Raw genomic sequence first — 18,242 nt, forward strand, 5'->3', positions numbered from 1 at the left:
TGTTAAGTAATTTTTATATTCAATTGTCAAATTAAGATAATAAATATAAAAATTTATTAGTAAATACAAAAAATGTTTAGTAAATTGTAGTGTGGAGCTTTTTGAAGATATTGTATAATTTTTTTACATGTTAATTCAGTTAATTATTTGTACTATAATGAATATTTCATTTTTTAATATAAATAAATTTTTTTTACAGATAATTAGTCTAAAAAAAACTCAAAGCAACAAGCAACAATCCATCCATCCATCCTAAATAAATAAATAAATTAATAAATAATTTATTTATATCTCTAAGATTTAGTCTAAAAGATTAAAAATAAGTAAACTTAGAAATTATTTTTATTACTTCTGATCACTAATTGCAATTCAATTTACTGCACAATCACCTATTACCTTACTAATCACCGAACTACAAATTATCGCCCAAAAGTCAAAAGAAAAATTAAGATCTGAAAAGAAAGTAAAAACTACTAATCAGAAGGAAACTGAAACAAACATAGAAAAGTAAAAACACTAAATAAGAGAAGATTATTAAAACAAAGTTCAAGAAACTAACAAAGGAACTCTCCATCATCCAGAGTCTAGCCATGAGTGCTTCAAAAGTAAGGCTATTTGTATATTGAATAATGATAGTTTATTAGTTAATTTTTACAACTGTAACGGTTTATTTTTGGCACCATAACCTGACACAAATGGCATGCTTAATAAATGCTGAAATTTATCTAATCATAACTCATCTGATACTTGATAATTTTTATAGTGTTTTGTTTCAGTGGTTAATTTGGTTTGTGCTTATTCAAAATAGCCTAATAATTTTGCAATTTATACACATTCTTTGTAAATACAATGACTAATCTTATGGCAATTTTTACCTGGCGCCCATCAGAATGGAGGTCCCGGAGGGAGGGAACCGTACGGCCGATCCAAGTCCCTGACCTTTCCATCAACATCTGCCTACAGCCAGCAGCAGCAGCAGAATTTCAACTCCGATGGTCTAACTAATGAGAGCAACAATGCGATAACAAGTACGACTGCAACGTTCAAAAGTGCACGTCGCGAGAAGGGCGTCATCGAGAAGTTACTGGTGCGGTTTTTTTCTGTTTGTTGCTATTCACATCAAACACACGTATGTACACACACACACACATACATACATACATACATACATACATACATACATACACACATACATACATACATACATGCACAGACAAGCTATGGCTTTGTTCAGTGCACTGAAAGAAAGGGCAGATTCTTTTTTCACTACAGTGAATATAAAGGAAACCTTACTAATCTAGCTATTGGAGGTTGTTTTGGAGGATTTTTTTTTCATAAATATTTTTCAAATAAATCAATAAATAATTGAAGATATCTTATACTTATATATGCTTATATATCAATGAATAATTCGATGAATGTCAATTCACACACGCACACACATTCGCACACAAGTACATACACACATCTACATGATCACAGACATACACGCGCGCACTCACACACACACACGTACACGTACATAGATCAAGTGGAATTTCAAGAGTCAGTAGACAAGAGGACAGGCAAGCCTGTAGCAGTGCTAATCGTGAAGCTGAGCGACGTGGCTTCCTCCTCGCCCACTTCTCAAGTTGAAATTCTGAGTGGGAAGGCTGTGGAGGGTTTAGTGCTTGCCGAGGCCAAGTCTATCAAGAATACCGGGGTGAGTTAGATGGGGGTAGTTTGTGTGTGTGTGTGTGTGTGTGTGTGTGTGTGAGTTAATTGGTTGGTTAATTAATTAATTAATTGAATGAATGATTATATAAATGAATGTTGAGTTTATTTTTTTAAATAAACTGAACGAGAACAGAGCAACGGTGAATATGCGAACCTGCTGGACGGCATGGGGCGTGTGACCTATGAACAGGGCGGTGAAACCTTCTTCCTACCATTCGCCCTTGAGGACACCGAACAAGGTGATGATGATGACAATGATGATGATGGCTTTGTTATTACTGCTGCTGATGATGGTTATGATGCTTATAAGCAGTAATGGTTTTTCTTTACCCTTTGAGATTTTGATTCTTATAAAATACATTTGAGCATATGTATGACTAATCGCATTGTACCGGTTTGTATGATTCATACATACATACATACAAACAAACATACACGCAGACAAACATACATACATACATACAGACGAACATACATTCGAACATACATACATAACATACATTCGAACATACATTCGAAACATACATTCGAAACATACATTCGAACATACATACGAACATACATACGAACATACATACATACATACATACATACATACATACATACATACATACATACAAACAAACAGGTCAGAAAATAGGAGCCGGTGATAAAGTAACCTTCTACTTATCAACTGATGAAAGGTCGGTGATGATTGTAGTAACAGTTGTGACGATGATGATGATGATACCAATTGTGATTTAAATTAATGATGATGATGTAGTACTTTTGGGCCAAGAGATACTGAGTATGTTGAGATTGTAGTGGTGGCTATATTGATAGATGACGACTGCTATGATGCTGAATGTTAGAGTAGGAATTATAAAGAGAGGGTGATGGTGATCATGTAATTGTTTATTTATCATTCTCAATTATTGTTTATCCATCATTTTGTTATTTGTCATATATATATATATATATATATATATATATATATATATATATATATATATATATATATATATATATATATCATTTATTTATCATTGTTTCCGGCCAACCAAAGAAATGAAAATTATTAATTTTTATTTTTTTTTATTTTTCTCCGTGCCACATAGAAATGGAAACATAAGAGCCAGAAGAGTCCGTAAGCAGTCGTACGTCGGTGGTCACGTGGTCGCGTTATGCCCTGATAGCTATCAAGGTGCTTAGATATATCATAGATATATAGATATGTTATAAAACTTAGATATATTATATATACATTAATACATTATAAAACTTAGATATATTATAGATATATTATAAAACTTAGATATATCATAGATATATAGATATATTATAAAACTTAGATATATTATATATACATTGATATATTATAAAACTTAGATATATTATAGATATATAGATATATTATAAAATATTGAAATAGTATGTGGAATAACTTTTGCTTGCCTGTGTTATTTTTTCAATGTTTGGAGATATCTACTTGGATATATACATGTATTAACACGTACACAAATGTACTATACACGCACACACACACACATTAACGCACACTCACACGCACACACATATACACACAGACAGACACACATTAACATACACATACGTACACTCACATACACACTCACACACACTCATTAACACATATACACACACATTAAAATGCATACACACGCGCACATACACACACACACACAGGCGTTGTATGCTCTATGAAGGACAACTACGGATTCATAGAAAGAGCTGACGTCGTGAAGGAGATATTCTTCCATTTCAGTGAGTTCGACGGTGAGATTGACGAACTCAACCTCGGAGATGACGTCCAGTTTGGCATTCAGACCAGAAATGTTCGTCATGATTGGAATTTTTTAGAACTATCCAATGGTCTTTTATTTGAAACCTAACCAGCTGTTTTTTTTCTACGATTTAACATATGTCTTCCGTGTTTTCTTCTGACCAATCAGAACAAAGACGTGGCGGTAGGCATCACGAAACTTCCTCCTGGAACGGTCATCTTCGAGGACGTGGCCAAGGATTGGAGGCGCGGGAAGATTAAGAAGACCCTCAAGATGGCCTCCCTCAAGAAGATCAATGATGCGCTGGCCGGCAGGATAGTCTATGAAACTGTTACTGGGTTGGTGGTGGTGCTTGTGGTGGTGCTGCTGCTTGTGGTGCTGGTGGTGGCGGTTGTGGTGGTGGTGATTGAAATAACGATGACGACGATGGCGTTATAATTTGAAATCTTCACTCAGAATTAATATACGTATTTATATATTTGTTATAATTCTCTAGCTGTTACATTTACATATTCCCACACGAAAAACAACAGCAGACACACATCAAGCATTGATATACACATGTATGTATATATTTTATGAGATATCTATGTGATATGTGATATATATGTGATATATATCTGAAGGATGGATGTGATATATATCTGAAGGATGGATAGATTCCTCTGAAAACATGTATGACAAAATTTGTTGGTCCAGTTGAACAAACAAATATCTCATGTGACTGTTAATTAAATCCAGGTATAGCGAAGCTGCAATTAAGTATAAACAACCATTGTACTGTAAGATTGCATTGAAACGATTAAGCAATTAAAGTAATTAAAGGATTGCCAGCTTCAATAATGGCCTGTCTGTCTTTCTACCCGTTTGCTGGCTTGCAAATGTGTTGAGTCGACGCTAACCTTAAACTAGATTCATTTTGATACAACAGTTACAAAAACAGTCTAGCTGAATCCTACATGCTTTAGATTACAAAAGTTTTCTATTTAAAACGTGCTGGAGAATATTTACCGAGCTGTTGAGAATAGTTTTTAAATTTTCCTAATTTAATTTTTAAATTTCAAACAATCGGATTAATTGGGATCATTAAAACGTTGAAAAGACACAGATAGGTCATACTAATTACCAGATACGTCACTTTAATCACCATCACTGATGTATGTTTTGTGCTTTGTAACATCATTACTGGGGACAACTATGTTCTTGCATGACTGAAGACGACGAATAACACTGCTGCCTCACTCACTCACCTGACAGCTCCATAGAGATTCCATTCGGTGAGAAGGATCCGATGGGAGACTACACGATGAACGTCGGCGACATTGTGCAGTTCTGCATCGCCACCGATCGTCGTGACGGCGTCCAGCACGCCACCAACATCAGGCTGGTCGACGATACCTTCATTGTTACAAAAGAGAAGAGGGAGAAAGTGAGTAGTTTTGTGAGGGTTTCTATATCTTTTGGTGTTGTATATATATGCATGTATATATATGCGTGTATGCATAAGAGAGAAAGGGAGGGAGGGAGAGAGGGAGGGAGGGAGGGAATGAATTTATGATTTGCACACATTTACTAATCAAAAACATGCTTACTTGAACATAAGTAATAATGTACACACTTGAACACACTCGCGCGCACACGCCCAGCAGCAATACTCACGCACACACAATAACGCGTTTCGCGCACGACACACACGCGCACATACACACACATATATACACACACAAACACACATACAAAAGCACACTTGTACATAACCAGGGTTTCGTGACAACGTTGAAAGAAGGTTTCGGTTTCATAAGGTGCGTTGACAGAGAGGCCAGAATGTTCTTTCACTTCAGTGAACTGCTCAACACAAACCAAGAGGTCAGAGTTCAGGATGAACTGGAGTTCACTGTTATACAGGTTGGTTGGTTGATAGATTTGGCTGATTGGTTGGTTGGTTAATTAAATAGTGAAGAGATTGATAAATCAACGGATGAATGAATAGATGAACGTGTAAATAAACAAGCTGACAAACCACCTTCTCCTTAGGACCCGACAAACCCGTCTAGACAGGTTGCAACCAGAATCAGACACCTCCCGTCTGGAACCATAGACGTCTCTCTGACAAGCTGTCTGGAGAAACATCTGGGCATCGTGCAGAAAGAAGCTGGAAATTCTAGGCCTTTGTTGGGTTAGTTTCTAGTTAGTTAGCTTTTTTTATTAGGTTTCTTGGTTGATCTGTTGGTCAGCTAACTGGTTGATCGACTGCTTCATTGGTTTGATGATTGTCCAATTCTATCTTACTCTCTTTTGTTCATTCACGTATTCATTCATTCTTTCACTCAATCATCATTCATTCACTCACTCATTCATTCAACTCAATCCATCAAAGTATCATTCCTTTTTTCGTTGATTTATTATTCAATCATTCGTTCACTCATTCATTAGTTTACTTCACGAACTAAACCTATTACTAAATTTAACCTATTACAAAACTAAACTAAACTAAATCCCCAAAAAATTTCTGACCAATCAGGTGGCAGGGATCCAGACCCTGGCATAATAATGTACGAGATTGAGGGCACGAAGCAGATGATTCCCTACAGCTGCTCCATTGTCGACGGCAATCTGCCTAAACTTGATGAGAAGGTGAGATGGTGAGGAAGAGGAAGGAGATGATGATGATGATGATGATGACTGTGGTCCCGATGATGTTGATTGTGATTATGATGATGATCGTGGTAATAATGACTACGACGATGAATTGGAATGATAATAACATATTTTTTCGGGAGTGTTTATTTGAACAGAAATCTATTTCCCCATTCGCAAGGTCGAATTTCAGATCTCGGAATGTCAGAAAAACAAGACCAAGGTAGCCATCAATGTCAAGGTCATTAGTTCAAAATCGACCAATAGGGAGAGGGGATTCGTTGTAACTATTAAAGAAGGGTTTGGGTTCATCGAGACGGCTGATCACGAGAAGGAGATCTATTTTCATTTTAGGTTTTTGGTGTTTGGTGTTTTTGAATCCTACCATTCATTTAGTTATAAGTACGTCGAGTCTTTTAATGTTTGTTAGCGTAGATGAAAACATTTAAAAGACAAGAGACTGACCATGAATCCAGTAACTCTTACGTTTCCGTTGATTTCGCAATAGTTCAATTCTTATTAAATAATTTGCGCCCGAACAACAACAACAACCAGCAACTACGATGGTGACGTCGACAGACTGGACATAGGCAACGAAGTGGAGTTCAGCGTCTGCAACAAATCCGGTAGAATCAGTGCCGAGAACATCAAACGCATCCCCAACAAGAGTATCCCGCTCGGGGTTTGTTTCACTTTCCTATCTCCGTTTCCTTTTTTTATTTAGACATGGGCGTGTAAAGTGATCCGATTAAGATTGGATATGTGGTGGTTTGTGTGCACGGATCTCCAGTCGCTGCTCTGACTTGGCTTGAATGCTTTAGAGAACCTTTGAAATTTTTAAAATATCTCTGTGTAGTTTGTTGTTGTTGTTTCACTTGCGTTTGCGCGCGCGCACACACACTCCTTCTTCATTGTTGATACCTCTGAAGAGCGAATTGTAAAAAAAAAAGATTAAAAAAATGAAAATATAAAAAAACGAACAGGAAGTGACGTCAACCATCCTGGAAGGCCGCATCATACGAGGTATCCACGCCACCGACGGCCCCGACTACTACGGACTAATACAGCAGATTACCGACTACGATCAACCGGACAGCACTACTGCTGCTGCCAATAATAATAATAATAACAATAATAATAATAATAGTGCAGCTACTTCATCATCAGCGACGACCACCAAAAATTCAGTTAATGCTAACAATAGTAGTAGCAGCAGTGGCAGTGGTACTGTTACTAGTGACAATAACTCTTCGTCGTCACCGGCGCACGGTAGCGATGACGTCATTACGACGTCATCAGCGACAAAAACGTCACCACAGCAGCAGCTGCAACACCGAATGTCTTGTGGCGAAAACAATGCCTGCATCTACCCGTTCAGTATTATGAGCCTGGTGGATAAGAGAGAGACTCTGATGGCTAGGGGGGATTCTGTCAGGTTTCAGGTAGGTTGTCGCTGTGGTGTGTGTGTGTTTGTTTGTGTGTGTTTGTAGTTGTGGTGGTGATTTGTGGCTATTGCGATCACGGCGATTGATTGCTGATTAAGATTGATTGTTGATTAAAATTGATTGAGCAATATGACTGACTGATCATTAGGGTTGATTGATCATTATGGTTGATTGATCATTATGGTTGATTGAGTGTTAGGCTTGCTACAAATCGTTCGGTTAGATATGTGTTGATTAATTATTCTAATGTTGTTTACCTACTTAACCAAACCAAACAAAATTTGGTAAAAAAACAAACTTGAAACCTCCCCAAACACAAGGTGATAGAGGTTGTAGTAAGCAACCACAAGCCGGATTTCTATCGCTCAGACTCGACCAATGTGGTGAACGCCAACTCCTCAAACGCTGACGGCAACTTCAATAACAATGGTTGCGTTGCTGCTGCTGCTACTACTGCTGCTGCTAGTGGTGGCAACAATACTGCGTCCAATACCAGTGGCGGTGGTAACTGTGGCGTAAGTAGTAGCAGCGCTGGTGGTACTGCAACGGTAGTGGAGGGGGTTAAGAAAAGGAAGTGGGCCTATAGGGTCGCCTCGACTAGGAAGTTTGTGCAAGCAAGGATTGAAAGTCTAACTGAAACTGTTAGATTGCTGTTGCGGTTGTTGCTGTTTTGGTTTTAGTTGTCTTAGTTGTTGTTGTCTTAGTTGTTGTTAGTATTTTGGTTATTGTTTTCTTGTGTGATAATAATATTATTAATAAAAACATCGAAATATTTAGCATAATTATTGATATATATTAATATATTAACATAACAACAAGACACAACCACACACACACACACACACACATACATTCATTCACACAACATAGCACACACACACACAAACATGAACGCTCACACATGCAAACAAACAAACACAACATAGCACACACACACACACACACACACACACACACACACTTACTCATCCACACCAATGAATAGGGTGGCCTGCTGAGTTACGAAACAGATCAGGGATGCAAGTTAACGTTCAGCTCGAAAGATGCACAGAACGTAAGTGAACTTGCAGTCGGCGATGAAGTCGAGTTTGTTGTCCTAAATAATAATGGGGTCAAGATGGCTATTAACGTCAGGAAAGCTAGGTACGTTGGAGTGTATGTTTTCGCTAGTACGCTTGTTCATGTTTGCACCTTTTTCAATTCGTGATGCCACTGAATGAGTAACTGAAACATGCGGACAGACAGACAGATTGATGCTGGCGTATATCAATTTAAAAATTCGAAAAAATAATTTCCCGCCAGCGACCGACCTAGACCGGAGCGTCTGATCTCGCGAATCAAGAGCGTCTCAGACGACCAGACGCAGAGGGTTATCACCATCAGACAGCCGCGTGGGCCAGACGGTACGAAGGGCTTCAAACTCAAGAGACGCTTTGCCTCTTCAGACACTATTAGTAGTAAGGAAAGATCATCTTCTCGCTCGAGATCCACTTCAGATTACTGCAGTGGTAGTAGCAGCGGTGGTAGTTGTGGCGTCACCACTAGCAGTAATAATAGTAACAATAATAATGATATGGTTTGTAACGGTACCAACAGATCTTGCAGTGATGTGAACAATAATGTCCAGGAGGATTTAAATGACGGAAAAGCTAAAAACGCTACTGCTGCTGCTGTTGTTGCTGATCTTAACGACGTGTTTGAAGCTGGTAATGAGGTTAATTAATGGAAGTAGATCGGTTCTGGGGTCGAGATAGGTCACTAGGTTTGACCTAGTTATTTTTATATTTATTTACAGTTGTATGTTTTGTATCTGTACGTTTTGGTATGTGTATTGGTGTATTTTGGTCCTGTATGTATGCCTGTGTGTATGTTTTTCAATGGTTTGTTTGTATGTGTTTTTTTTATCCGTTCATTGTTTGTATTTCTTCCAGGTATGAAATTAAGATATCGTCATTTCTTCGTCTCAACATTGTCTCGAGGGTATTGTATAATTATGTGTGTATGCGTGCGCACGTGTGTGTGTACCTATTCGTATGTATGTATTTATGTATGTATAAGTGTACGCCTTTATCTATTTTCTAAATCAATTGACATGGTTTTAGGGTATTATGCATGTGTATGTGTGTAGGTTTGGTTTTGTCTTGTAATACACTAGTGTCCAGTTTGAAAGTATTTGCTGGTCATTATGGTATTCTGTGTGCGTGTGTGTGTGTGTGTGAGAGTGTGCGTGTGTGTGTGCTTTTTATAGCCTAATGTGCTTGTGTGTGTTGGCGTGTGTGTCTTCTGATGTTTCTATGAGTATCTGTATATACGTTTGTTTGTTTGTGTGTGTTATGGTGTTTTTAATTTGAAATGCATTGTACAAACTTATCGATCGTTCATTTTGTACGTTTTTAAAAGCAGAAGAAAAAGAATAAAACATCAATAATAATAATAAAAACTTGTATGTTTAATTTTAAGGAGTAACGAGAGAGAGAAAGAGAGGAGAGAGAGAGAATCAGTGGAGAGAAAGAGAGAGAGTATGGAAATGATTTTTATTTTTCACCGTTTACTTTGGTTTTCTTAATAATTAATGTTGAAAATTATAATTATAAAAGTCATAATTATATATACATAATACATATATATATATTTACATGGGAGAAGCTTTTTAAAAAACAAAGAAATCTTTCTGATATATGAAAAAAAGTTGATGGCAGACAAGTCAGCCATTTTTTCTGTTCAAGTCTTATTTCCGTTTTTAAATAATTAATAATTATTTAATATAATTATTATTATAATTATTACCGTTTCGGTCAACTTTTCAATTTCTACTCATCAGCGAAATCAACAACATTAGAGACGAAGTTACTGATGAATGAAAAAGTGGTTTTTTTTTTTAAGTTTTTAAAATTTTGTTTTCCTCTATTTGGGTTTACCAAAAGTTATATATATATAAAGAACGTTACTTAACGAAAGAAAGATAATGAAGATAGATGGAAGCGAGAATTTTTATGATTTTCCAGTTTAATTTCACTTAATGTTTTATTCTTTGAGTCGTTTGGTATATATATAATATATATATATGTGTGTATGTGTATAATATGTTATTATTATGGTTATTATTAAACAGAGAAAAGTTAATATGTTATATTTATATATAATTCTATGAGGTCATAAAATTTATATTGTATAGAGATGGAATAAAAACATAGCTATATATGTATATATATATATAGATATATATATATAGGTATATACTTGTGTACGTGTGTGTGTGTGTGTGTATACATATACATGATAGTAATAATAATAATAAAAATAGATTTTGATAGCATTAACTGAAAGAAAAAAATATGGTGTTTCAGTTTATGCATTCTATTCATATACTCAAGCTTTCATTCACGTGTATATGGATATATATCTATATATATAGATATATATCAGTATAGATATAGATATATATATATCTGTATATAGAAGATTATGTTTTTGTAATATGCAAAAAGACAATCTTTCTCATCATTATTGGAAAAAAATTTTTTTTGGTGAAAAAAAAACAGTTGCTAATACGTTCGTTATCGTTATTATTATTCTATATTATTATTCTTTATTATTATTATTCTTTATTATTATTATTATTCTTTCTTATTATTATTATCATCATTTTGAAGTTGTCATCTTTTCGTTATGTAACTTATTTTCATATTACACATTCACTCGTTCGTTCAGAGAGTCGTTTTTATCATTCATTCATTCGTTCCTTCATTCGTTCTTTCTTTTTATTCACCTGAAAATTACTCATTCATTCATTCCTTCATTCTTCACAGTGGGTCTTGAGATCATTCTTTTATTGTTTTTTCACTCATTCATTCATTCAGTAGCTCAGTGGCACATTAGTTTTATGTCATTTTTTATCCAGCGCTTCATAAATTTGTCTTTTTTTCAATTCATTCGTTTATTCATTCGTTCGTTCTCTTGTTCTTTGAAGCATTCATTCATTCATTCATTTTTACTATAATTTTTATTTTATTACTTAGAAATTTGTCATCTCACTCATCGAAACGAAGCCTTCTTGATTTGTGTCTGTATGTGTTTGTTTGTTTTGTATGTATGCGTGTGTGTGTGTGTTTGTATGTTTTTTGTGTGTATCTGTGTATATATATTTTTTCGTTTTTTTTTGTATATTTGTTTGTATGTGCTACTGTGTTGGTTTGTGTTTTTATGTTGAATAGATGTTAAGAGGTGCAGTGAATAGTGGCATGGCTGGTTGGATAGTTGGTTGGTTGGATAGTTAATTGGTTAGATAGTTGGTTGGTTGGATAGTTGGTTGGTTGGATAGTTGGCTGGTTGGATAGTTGGTTGGTTGGATAGTTAGTTGGTTGGTTGGATAGTTGGTTGGTTGGATAGTTGGTTGGTTGGTTGGTTGACCCACTATTTACAATAGAAAAATACGACTGAACTCAGTGCGTCTCTAGTGAATGTACATACATGTCAGAGATGAGCGTTTGATTTTGCGTTCGAGTGTTTACATACATTTTTATTTGTGTGTATGAATGTATGTATGTATCTATGTATGTATGTATGTATGTATGAATGAATGAATGTGTGTATGTATGTATGTGCGTGTGAATGTATGTATTATTAATACACAACTCTATGTATGTATGTATGTATATTTGATAAAAACTAAACACATAAAAATAATAATTAATTTAATTTCGTTTATTCCCTTCAGATGTTGGATTGTTACTATATAGGAATCGCTTTGTATGATGATAATAAATAATCATAATTAATTATAAATAATTATTATTATTACGATTATTAAATATTTTTATTATCCCACAGTGAAATGTTAAGTTATTCTGTTGTGTTTGCCGGCTTTGATATATAGATTGAATTCTGGTAGGGTTTTGAAAGCTTATTAGTAAAAATATTCGCGCTATTGTTATTATTGCTTATATTATTATTATTGTTATTATTGTTTTTATTATTTGTGATGTTGCTTTGAATCTTTTAATGTAAGTTATAAGAAGTTAAAGCTGGTTTCGAAAAAGATAGGATGATTTTGTCGTTAAGATTCATTCATTCTGAACCCCGTATAACATCTCTGGTTTCACTTTGTTGTGTGTGTATGTATTTATGTGTGTTTGTATGTTTATGTTATGTGTGTATTCTTGTATGTGTGTGTGTGTTTGTTGTGTGTGTATTTATGTTGTATGTATGTGTGTATCCTTGTATGTGTGTGTGTGTTTGTTTGGTTGTGTGTGTATTTGTGTTTGTATGTATTCTTGTATGTGTGTGTGTTTGTTTGTATGTGTATGTTTGTTTGCATGTGTGTGTGTTTGTATGTTTGTACATATATGTTAGAGTTTGTGCATTCAGTTGCATTAATATTAATTTATAGAGGTTACGAAGCAATATTACGATTGTTTAATTGATTATTATTATAATTAATTGACGTTTAATAAGCTTGGGTGATGAATACGAAAAATTTTTAAATTATTATTTTAATTGTTTTTTATGCTTGTAATTATTATTATTGGTTATAATTATAATTTTATTATTTATTATTTCCAAATGTGATAATATAAATTATTATACAAAAACTAAAAACTTTCCCATTACGGACGGTAACTTTGTTAGAGTAACATAATTTAAATAAAATGATAAAATAAACAATAATACTACTATTAATAATATGATAATAATTCTATTCTTCTTATTATTACTAATTATAATTTGTATAATTATTAATATTATTTAATTATAATTTGTTGGTCGACATTTTTTTTTTCATTTCTTCTCAGAAAATTTTTTAACAAGACAGCCTTTTGTGCCAACCATAATTTCAGTCAATCGATTAAATTAATTCAATTAATTAAATAGTTAATTAATTTCCATGATTTTATTTATTTATTATCTCGAAATTAAGAAATAAATGTAAAAATGATTACTAAGTTATCAATATTTTTATTGCTGCTTATTATTATGTCTGCTATTGGTTATTATATATATATATATATATATATATATATATATATATATATATATCGTAAGAATGATCAAACTAAGTATTATTACAATTTTTGTTATATATATATATATATATATATATATAACATAAAAAAAAGAAGTCTAAGAATATTAATCTTATAAATAAAAATTAATTTATAATTAATAAATTTATTATTATTATTTATTAATTCATTTAAATGTAGAAGTTGATAACATGAACATTCTATCAATCGTATATATATATATATATATATATGTATGTATACATATATATATATGTATGTATACTTTGCAGTTCGTTTTTGTTTTTTTAATTAACTTTCAGTTATAGAATTCGAGAATTCGCCATTTTTTTAAATTCATTTTTTAATCATTTCAAATTAATGAATTAATTAATTATTTAATTAATTAAATTGAATTCATTAAAATTTTAAAATTGAAAGGAATTAGACCGAATCAATGTGTTTGCTCTTTAACAACCGAAAACAACTTCTAAGATTTTCTAAATATTAATCATATTTTATGGTTTCTATCACTAGAAGTAGTAGTAGTAGTAGTAGTAGTAGTAGTAGTAGTAATAGAGGTTGTAGTAGTAGTAGCGGTAGTTGAAATGTGAGTAATAATAGCTGTAGTACTGTCATCTTTGTCGATAGTTTTCTATCAAAATCTTTTTAAATGCCTCTTGAATTTTTCGTAGTGGAAGTCGTCTGTGGCCTTCTCATTGGCAGCTCCTGAGGTCGTCGCGTTCGTTGCCACCAGCGACGTCGGTCGCGATGTTGAACCTGAAGTAAAATTTACACATACGTTACACGTACATTCAAATAAGCAGACATACATACAAGTAGACGAACGACCACGTACATTCAAACAAGCAAACATACATACACACATAAAAACATAAAATGAAAGCGAAACTAACTATAACAAGTATCCGGTTTTTCCGCATCTCCGACTCGAAACTGCGGCGTTGGTTTTGGCGTGGCGGTTGCAAGTGATGACAACATTCGCCTGTTTGGCTGAGAACTATCTTCCAAGTTGTCTACAAATGAATATTCATTTATTTATAACTAAGAAAATTTTATAATTTTTAAAATAAAATTAACAAAGACAAAATATGCAAACAAAGGAATCGGATGACAACAAAGACAGGATATCATAAAGAAGAAATCAGAAGACTGTACATCTGTTGTGTTGGGCGAAGTTGACTGCAACATTAGTTGGTACGAAGTGGGAGATTCCTTTGTCTCGCTGCATCAGTCGTTCTTTCATTAATCTTTGTTTGGCCGCCTCTGTTTCTTCTATGTTCTTTATTTTCACCCTAGATGGGTGTGTATGTATGTGTGTGTATGTATGTGTGAGTATGTATGTGTGAGTATGTATGTGTGAGTATGTATGTGTGAGTATGTATGTGTGTTACTACTGATGTTGATGCTGCTATAACTGGCTTAATACTTCCACAACTGTGTGTGTATATATGCAAGTATGTGTGTGTGTGTGTGTGTGTGTGTGTGTGTGTGTGTGTGTGAGTGTGTGTGTGAGAGAGTACAAAAATAGCCCCTAACCCAATGCCCAGGTCGACCTCAGGTATGCCAGAGAGCATCTGATTGGATATGGACTCTTCTGTCTTCTTTTTAGATGATGGATGGAATTTGATGCTTTCCGGTAGCTGAAATAAGATGTCTTCTGATAGGCTCTGGTTGTGGCTGGTGATGACGTAATGATGACGTGGTAATGTCTCGTTGTTGATGGGGTGGTATGATAATGAAGAAGATGATACTTATGATATAATTGTGTAATGTGTTCTTGGTGGTTATTGCAATCCATTTTGTCTTAATCACCATCATCATTATCGTCGTCGTCATCATCACCATCACCTCTCTTCTTTTTTTTCATCTTCTTCCTCCTTAGCTCCATTATACTTTGCCATCTGTTCCTCCACGTAATTTAACCTGGCCATAATTAATTATAATATTAATCATAATTATTATTATAATAATAATGACAACTATCATCAACCCGCCATCGTCATCATCATCATCAGCAGCAGCAGTGGCACTTACATCATGGCGTCTTCATCCCTCTGATTGGTTTCCATGGCGAAATTCGTCCCTATCTGATCAATGTCTTCGACTTTTGATAATCTTTTTAAAAGATGATGATGATAATGGTGAAAGAGATGATGATGATGGTGAAGAAGATGACGATGATGATGATGACGGCGATGATGATAGTGATGAAAATGATTACACTAGTTACAATAACAATATTATATTAATGAACGTGACGATGTACATTGATGATGATGTCAAAGCCACAACATCACTGATGATGCAGGTGATGATGATATATATATATATATATATATATATATATTTATATATATATATATATATATATATAGTGATGGTGATGATGATGGTGATAAAATGATAGACTGAAAGAAGAAAAACCTACTCTTTCTTCAATTTCTTAATGTCAACAAAGCCACCTGTTTTTAACTTCAAATGGTCCATCTGTCGGGTAAAAAATTTGTTTTAAAAAGTTACCTAATTGACTTATTGATTGATTTATTGAAAGAATGATCAACTGATTGATTAATTGGCTGATTGGCTGCTTGATAAAATACAAATTATATGCTAGCTTGTTGATTAGTAGAGCCAATTATTCATTTGGTTTAGTCAGTTAATTTATTTATTTATGAAACAGACCCCTGAAATGTTTTAAGAACCATTTTCGAATTGATGATTTTTTAAAAAAAAAAATTTTTTAATTTTTGAAAAAAAATATTTAATTTTACATTCTTTCTCTCTTTGGTCTCAGTTTTGATGGTGGCCAAGTCTTCGATACTCACACCATTTGGCTTTTTTCGTAATTTTTGTAGTTCCTTGGTCTCTTCTAGGATGGCTCTTTGTTTAAAAAAATTGAATAAAAATTTATTTCTAATAAAATTATCAATAATCGCTTCATTTTTATAAACTTAGAAATCTTAAACAAGCCCCAACCTACACTAACAATTTACTTTTATTTAGACTACAAGGTGATTAGTAACTAAAATAGAAAAATTAAATTAAATTATTAAATTGTTGGAGAGTAACTACCTACTAGAAACTAGATGTAGCTACTAGTGAAAACTGGCAAAAAACTTTAAGAAAACAATTAAGGAACGTTTATTAGCATTACCTTAAAGATAATATAATTTTGTTTATAAAATAATTAAATAAATTAAAAAAAAATATTATAAATTAAATTTAAAATTTAAAGAGCAAATCTCATACGAAATTATTTCAATCTGATCTTCATCATCTTCGTCATCATCTTGTCTTTGTCGGACATTTTTTCTTCGCTTTTTGATAATTTCCGCCATTAAATTTAATTAATAAATTTAAATTAATTACAAAAATATATTTAAAATTAATATTTTAGAGATTTTAAAAAAGTATAAGAACGATGTTTTGTTTATTTTAAAAGTGGACGTACAAGAAATTACAAAGAAAAATAATTATATCGTTAATGTTTATGTGTATTGGTACTTTGGTATAAGTTAAAATAGTATAAATATAGTTATATAACTATTTATTGATCAATTTAATAATTTATTCGATTATTTGTTTGTTTTTTTGCTCGTTTGTTTGTTTGTTCGTTTGTTTGTTTGTTCGTTTGTTTGTTTGTTTGTTCGTTCGTTCGTTCGTTCATTCATTCATTCATTCATTCATTCATCATTCATTCATTCATTCATTCATTCATTCATTCATTCATTCATTCATTCATTCATTCATTCATTCATTCATTCATTCATTCATTCATTCATTCATTCATTCATTCATTCATTCATTCATTCATTCATTCATTCATTCATTCATTCGTTTATTCATTCATTCATTCATTCGTTCGTTCGTTCGTTCGTTCATTCATTCATTCATTCATTCATTCATTCATTCATCTCTACATTCATTCATCTATACATTCATCCATCCATTCATTGGTTCGTTCGCTCTTACCATCCTCTCTTTACAAAAAACCACAAAAACGTCATCATCAGCAGCAACCGAATGATGAAATAATCCAGTTTGACCTATTGATATCCCGGCAAATAAATGGATATTAAAGAGTTAATCCGCCTCTCTCTTTTTCTCTCTCTCTCTTCTCTCTCTCTCTTACTTCATTTTCTTCCTTCTATCTATCTAGTTTTTTCTTATTTCAAATTTCCCTCTCGTAAACATATTCAATCTATTTTACATCTCATATTTTCGAAGTTACTCGTCATTCTCTCCCTCTCCCTTTCTCTCGCTCTCTTTCTCTCTTTCTCTCTTCCTTTCTCTCTTTTTCTTTTTCTTTCCCTTCTCTCCTTCTCTTGTTCTCTCTCCGCATGCATTTGTGTGTGCTGTTGTGCGAATGTGTGTGTGTGTCTAATAAATATTTGATTTTTGTCTTCCTTTGTTTGCTTTAATTAATCTGCCAATGAAAATTTGTGGTGTTGATTGCATGGCCGTTGCTGTTGTTGGTGATGTTGTTGATGATGAAAATGTTGTTGTTGATGATGATGCTGCTGTTGTTGTTGCTGTTGTTGTTGATGATGATGCTGTTGTTGTTGCTGATGTTGGTGTTGTTGTTGTTGCTGATGTTATTGTTGACGATGACGTCATTACTTCGTAATGTGACACAT

At 33.5% G+C, this 18,242-nt stretch overlaps 2 protein-coding genes across 2 annotated transcripts; one reads left to right on the plus strand and one right to left on the minus strand.

Moving 5' to 3' along the window:
* The first annotated feature begins 198 nt into the window (after window positions 1–198).
* Window positions 199–9,739, plus strand: HELRODRAFT_104068 (hypothetical protein). Its single transcript, XM_009031623.1, has 20 exons — window positions 199–605; window positions 890–1,087; window positions 1,214–1,310; window positions 1,527–1,661; window positions 1,845–1,955; window positions 2,345–2,399; window positions 2,814–2,863; window positions 3,400–3,548; window positions 3,666–3,835; window positions 4,755–4,926; window positions 5,259–5,402; window positions 5,532–5,668; window positions 6,026–6,131; window positions 6,316–6,488; window positions 6,690–6,802; window positions 7,323–7,596; window positions 8,151–8,220; window positions 8,565–8,722; window positions 8,882–9,682; window positions 9,707–9,739. The coding sequence occupies exons 1-19, from the start codon at window positions 591–593 to the stop codon at window positions 9,300–9,302; spliced, it is 2,748 nt and encodes a 915-aa protein (XP_009029871.1). The 5' UTR covers window positions 199–590; the 3' UTR covers window positions 9,303–9,682; window positions 9,707–9,739.
* A 3,775-nt stretch (window positions 9,740–13,514) lies between these two features.
* HELRODRAFT_186177 (hypothetical protein) lies at window positions 13,515–17,046 on the minus strand. The gene is made up of 10 exons (XM_009031624.1): window positions 16,855–17,046; window positions 16,377–16,485; window positions 16,034–16,092; window positions 15,640–15,720; window positions 15,454–15,528; window positions 15,142–15,282; window positions 14,761–14,897; window positions 14,499–14,618; window positions 14,070–14,361; window positions 13,515–14,049 (listed from the first exon to the last, which is right to left on the minus strand). Exons 1-9 carry the CDS (start codon window positions 16,941–16,943, stop codon window positions 14,240–14,242), a joined length of 933 nt encoding a protein of 310 aa, XP_009029872.1. The 5' UTR covers window positions 16,944–17,046; the 3' UTR covers window positions 13,515–14,049; window positions 14,070–14,239.
* Between the last annotated feature and the right edge of the window lie 1,196 nt (window positions 17,047–18,242).

The sequence above is a fragment of the Helobdella robusta genome (genome assembly GCF_000326865.2).
Source record: "Helobdella robusta unplaced genomic scaffold HELROscaffold_76, whole genome shotgun sequence".
Classification (NCBI taxonomy): domain Eukaryota; kingdom Metazoa; phylum Annelida; class Clitellata; order Rhynchobdellida; family Glossiphoniidae; genus Helobdella; species Helobdella robusta.

Coding starts and splice junctions, on each gene's coding strand:
- HELRODRAFT_104068 (XM_009031623.1), top strand. Junction 1,311..1,526: donor TACTAATCTAGCTATTGGAG/GTTGTTTTGGAG, acceptor ACACGTACATAG/ATCAAGTGGAATTTCAAGAG. Junction 8,221..8,564: donor TTGAAAGTCTAACTGAAACT/GTTAGATTGCTG, acceptor ACCAATGAATAG/GGTGGCCTGCTGAGTTACGA.
- HELRODRAFT_186177 (XM_009031624.1), bottom strand. CDS start 16,943: ATGGCGGAAATTATCAAAAAGCGAAGAAAAAATGTCCGACAAAGACAA. Junction 16,486..16,854: donor GATCAGATTGAAATAATTTC/GTATGAGATTTG, acceptor TTTTAAACAAAG/AGCCATCCTAGAAGAGACCA. Junction 14,898..15,141: donor GAGGTCGACCTGGGCATTGG/GTTAGGGGCTAT, acceptor ACACCCATCTAG/GGTGAAAATAAAGAACATAG.